The following is a 4759-nucleotide window of genomic DNA, read 5'->3' on the forward strand; positions in this document are numbered from 1 at the left end:
ATCTATCTATCTCCCAATCCATTCCCTGGTGAAAGGCAAGAGCATAATCTGTCCTGGAAGCACTGACCCCCATTCTATTCTCTCATTCATCCAGCATTTGGTGTGAGCCCATGTCTGTTGGGGTTTTGTCAGTTCTAGCATTGTTTTCCTTTGCTTCATCCTTTAAGTCCTTCGTTACTGCGCCTAAGTTTTACGCTTGACTTATCCACAGGTCATATCAAAATCCATCATTTTGGCCCCAAATCTTGCCCTCAACTTATACAAGAGGTCGACTTACAGTGAAGTATACACTTGTCCCTCCATATTTGCTAGGGTTAGGGGCACAACACCCCTATGAATATGGAAAAAATGCAAATAACAAAACCACCATATTTTTACCTGAGAGGACATCTCTCTAGGAATCTCTAGGTCCTCCAGGGCAACTCTGTGGTCAATGTCTGACTGACACTGACCACAGAACTGGGCTGGAGGAGCTACAAAGGCCTAGTGGAGTATTCTCTCTAGGAATCTCTAGGTCTTTCAGTGCAACCTTTAGTTATAAAGTTGACCACACAGAGTTGCACTGAAGGACCTAGATATGCCTAGAGAGGAACATATTAATCAAATCTGTGATTAATCAAATCTGCAATTATGAAGGGATGAGTGTATATGGTATGTCTGAATGTCTTTTTGTTTCTGAGCCTAAAATAATGAAATGATGTTCCTTTAGGAGTGCATCGCTTGGCCTCTGGTTGCCTTTCTGCTCTTGTTGTTTTTAGCAGAGGTTGGAAGCCTCAGCCGGCAGATTCCTTCCCTCTGCCGACAGTCTGCGAGTGCTGCTTTTCCGTGCCTCCTCCTCCTCCTCTGCGATGTTCTGTACCCAGCAGCTGCGGAGAGCATCTGTCTGCACGTTCGGAGCGTTCTTTCCCTCCCTTCCTCTGCAATGTGCAGCCAGATGGCAAGGCAAGGCCCTGAAATGTCAGCTCTTCTCACCAGAAAGGGATGGTGCTGCTGCTCCAATGCTCTTGATAAAGGGAAGGAATAGTGCAACTCTGTTCTGCTTTGGTCAGGCCCCACCTGGAATATTGTGTCCAGTTGTGGGCACCACAATTCAAAAAGGATGTGGAGAAACTGGAGTGTGTGCAAAGGAGGGCGACTAAAATGGTGAAGGGTCTGGAAACCATGCCCTATGAGGAAGGACTTAGGGAGCTAGGGGTGTTTAGCCTGGAGAAGAGAAGGTTAAGAGGTGATATGAAAGCCCTGTTTAAATACTTGAAGGGATGCCATATTCAGGAGGGAGCAAGCTTGTTTTCTGCTGCTCCAGAGACTAGAACTCGGAGCAATGGATGCAAGCTCCAGGAAAAGGGGTTCCACCTCAACATTAGGAGGAACTTCCTGAGAGTAAGGGCTGTTGGACAGTGGAACAAACTCCCTCGGAGAGTGGTGGAGTCTCCCTCCTTGGAGGTCTTTAAGCAGAGGCTGGATGGCCATCTGCCAATGGGGATGCTTTGATTGAGAGTTCCTGCATGGCAGAATGGGGTTGGACTGGATGGCCCTTGGGGTCTCTTCCAACTCTATGATCCCACGACACTATGATTCTAATACTGTAGTAGGTCCAAGGGCAATCCTGTACAATCTGAGTCTTCTTTATCCTGAATTCCAACACCTAAAACAAAGCATTCCAAAAAAGCAAAACGTTTTTCATAGCTGCTCAGTCTATGTAGAGAGGATCTCACAGCACTTTTCAAGATCTCTCTACATAGATCCCGAAACACATTGCAGAAATAATTCAGTTTGAGACCACTTTAACTCCCCTGGCTCAGTGCTGGTGAATCCTAGGAACTGAAACATGAATGTTGCATTTCATGATGATGATAATAATAATAATAATAATACAGACGTCCCTCCATTTTATTAGCTATTATTGTTTTATTGTATCATCTTTGTTCTATTGTATTTTATCTCTGTTGTAATCTGGCCTCGAGTCCCAGGGAGAGGTGGGAAAATATAAATAATAAATTATTATTATTATTATTATTACTATTTTTGCTAGGGTTAGGGGCAAAAGATAAGGTGGAGATGGGGAATACAATGGCTTGGATGGTTCTGGACAATTCTGGCGATTTGTTCAGAGGAGGTTTGCCATTGCCTTCCCCTGAGGCTGAGAGAGTGTGGCTTGAGCCCTAGTTTTATTGTTTTGTGCCTTCAAAGTCATTTCCAACTTATGGTGACCCTGAGGCCATCATAGGGCTTTCTTTACAAGATTTGCCCTGAGGAGGCTTGCCATGGCCATCCCTGAGGCTGAGAGAGAGTGGCTTGAAGAGAATCCTATTTTGTTGTTGTTGTTTTGTGCCTTCTAAGTCATTTTTGACTTATGGGGACCCTATTACAGTAGTTTCCAACTTTATGGCGACTCTGAGGCAAACCTATTTGGCAAGATTTGTCCTGAGGCGGTTTGCAATGACCATCCCTGAGGCTGAGAGAGTGTGACCTGAATAAAGTTGTAGTTTGTTGTTGTTGTTTTGCCTTCTAAGTCATTTTCGACTCATGGCAATCCTATCTCAGGGTTTTCTTTATCACATTTGTCCTGAGGAGGTTTGCCATCGCCATCCCTGAGGCTGAGAGAGTGTGACTTATTGCCCAAGTGGGTTAACATTATTACTAAATTTTTTTATTTAAAATCAGCTTGAGGTGTTATAAAACTGCACACACACAAAACAACAATCCCTAAAAGTCACGCAGTCCAGACGCGTGTCGTGTGTTTGTGTGACTCGTGTTGAGGAGGAGGAGGCAAAGAAGAAAAAAACCTCCGTCGTCAATTAACAAATAATAAGCGAAGGCGGGAAAAAAAATCGAGGCGCGCGGGCCCGACAAACGAGGCGCGCGCCCCGTCCTCCACTGCGCATGCGTGCCTCTTCGCTCTGAGCCTCTTTTCCCTCAACTGCTTTTCTCCCTCTCTCTCTCTCTCTGGCGGAGGGCAAGTGAGGACAAGGCGGCGCACGCGCGAATCAGAGAGAGCGAGAGAGAGAGAGAGGGCTAGTAGGGTGCGCGCGCAGCCTCCCTCTAACTGAAGGAGAATCGGCGCTTGCTTTCTTTATTCCACTCAGGCGCGTTCCCGTTCTAGAAAAGGGGCGGGGACTAATCATTATCGTCATAATACTGTATTCTAAAAAAAAAAAGAGGAATAGCTTCGATTGGACAAACCTCGGGGCTATGTCGAACCCGATTGGACAACCGGGAGAGGGCAAGCTCCGCCCACTCAATCGCGTCTTGCGCATGCTCCTTCGAGATCTCTCTGTGTATAATATGTGTGTGTGTATACATATATGTACAGTATATTAATTCAATACCTCGAGGAGGCGCTTGTGCGCGTGCGCGCCACCCCTCCCGCCCTCGTGCTCTTCCCCTCTTTCTATACACACAGATATATATCTATCTCCATTCTCTCATTGAGTCCCATTATAATAAAGTTGGGTTGCCGTCTCCCTCCCGCACGGTTTTTTTACACACACAGAGCGGCGCTACTAGGCCCCTCCCTCCTCCCTTTGGCTCAAAATGGCGGCGCTGTCGGCCGCGGCCGCTGAAGAGACGAAGAAGGCGGAGGAGGAGGCGAGGGCCGGTCGGGCGCGCGGAGCCACAATAGAGAGGCGATAGAGTTGGGGGGAAAGAGCGTCCCCGCCGGGCTCTCTGGCTGGCTGGTCCTCCAGAGCCCCGCCGCCGCTGCCGCCGGTGGAGCCGGTCTAGCATGGTGCGGGGCCGACGCCGCCTGCCCCCCGACGCCCACGCCGCCCCGACCTGACCTCTGCCTCCTGCCTGCCTTCCTTCCTTCCTCCCTCCTCTGCCTCCTGCTCCTCCGGTTGGCAGCATGGGCGAGAGGCTGGAGCTGCGGCTGAAGTCCCCCGTGGGAGCCGAGGCGGCCGTCTACCCCTGGCCCCTGGGCCAGGGGTAGACGGCCGCCTCGCTCCCACGGGGGACTTTCAGCCGCAGCTCCAGCCTCTCGCCCATGCTGCCAACCGAAGGAGCAGGAGGGCAGAGGGGGGAGGAAGGAAGGAAGGCAGGCAGGGAGGCAGAGGTCAGGTCGGGGCGGCGTGGGCGTCGGGGGGCAGGCGGCGTCGGCCCCGCACCATGCTAGACCGGCTCCACCGCGCGCAGCGGCGGGCGGGCTCGGAGGACCAGCCAGCCAGAGAGCCCGGCGGGGACGCTCTTTCCCCCCAACTCTATCGCTCTCTATTGTGGCTCCGCGCGCCCGACCGGCCCTCGCCTCCTCCGCCTTCTTCGTCTCTTCAGCGCCGCGGCCGACAGCGCCGCCATTTTGAGCCAAAGGGAGGAGGGAGGGGCCTGATAGCGCCGCTCTGTGTGTGTAAAAAAACCGTGCGGGAGGGAGACGGCAACCCAACTTTATTATAGGGACTCAATGAGAGAATGAGATAGTATATATCTGTGTGTATAGAAAGAGGGGAAGAGCACGAGGGCGGGAGGGGTGGCGCGCACGCGCACAAGCGCCTCCTCGAGGTATTGAATTAATATACTGTACATATTGTATACACACACACATTATACACAGAGAGATCTCGAAGGAGCATCGCAAGACGCGATTGAGTGGGCGGAGCTTGCCCTCTCCCGGTTGTCCAATCGGGTTCGACATAGCCCCGAGGTTTGTCCATCGAAGCTATTCCTCTTTTTTTTTTAGAATACGTATTATGACGATAATGATTAGTCCCCGCCCCTTTTCTAGAACGGGAACGCGCCTGAGGTAATAAAGAAAGCAGCGCCGATTCTC

The 4759-nt window shown here is 50.8% G+C and overlaps 1 protein-coding gene across 5 annotated transcripts in view; it reads left to right on the forward strand.

The window, feature by feature from the left end:
- Window positions 1-3453: 3453 nt before the first annotated feature.
- The window catches only part of DOT1L (DOT1 like histone lysine methyltransferase), a 62465-nt gene continuing 61159 nt past the window's right edge, over window positions 3454-4759 (forward strand). For 2 of the 5 annotated variants that reach the window (XM_042479880.1, XM_042479882.1), the window contains exon 1: window positions 3457-3916. In XM_042479880.1, coding sequence (XP_042335814.1) covers window positions 3845-3916 — 72 coding nt within the window. In that variant the 5' untranslated portion in view covers window positions 3457-3844. Of the gene's footprint in view, window positions 3917-4759 lie in introns of all 5 variants that reach the window. The other 3 variants (XM_042479883.1, XM_042479881.1, XM_042479884.1) reach the window with 3 other exon arrangements.

Source organism: Sceloporus undulatus, chromosome 7 (genome assembly GCF_019175285.1).
Source record: "Sceloporus undulatus isolate JIND9_A2432 ecotype Alabama chromosome 7, SceUnd_v1.1, whole genome shotgun sequence".
Classification (NCBI taxonomy): Eukaryota; Metazoa; Chordata; class Lepidosauria; order Squamata; family Phrynosomatidae; genus Sceloporus; species Sceloporus undulatus.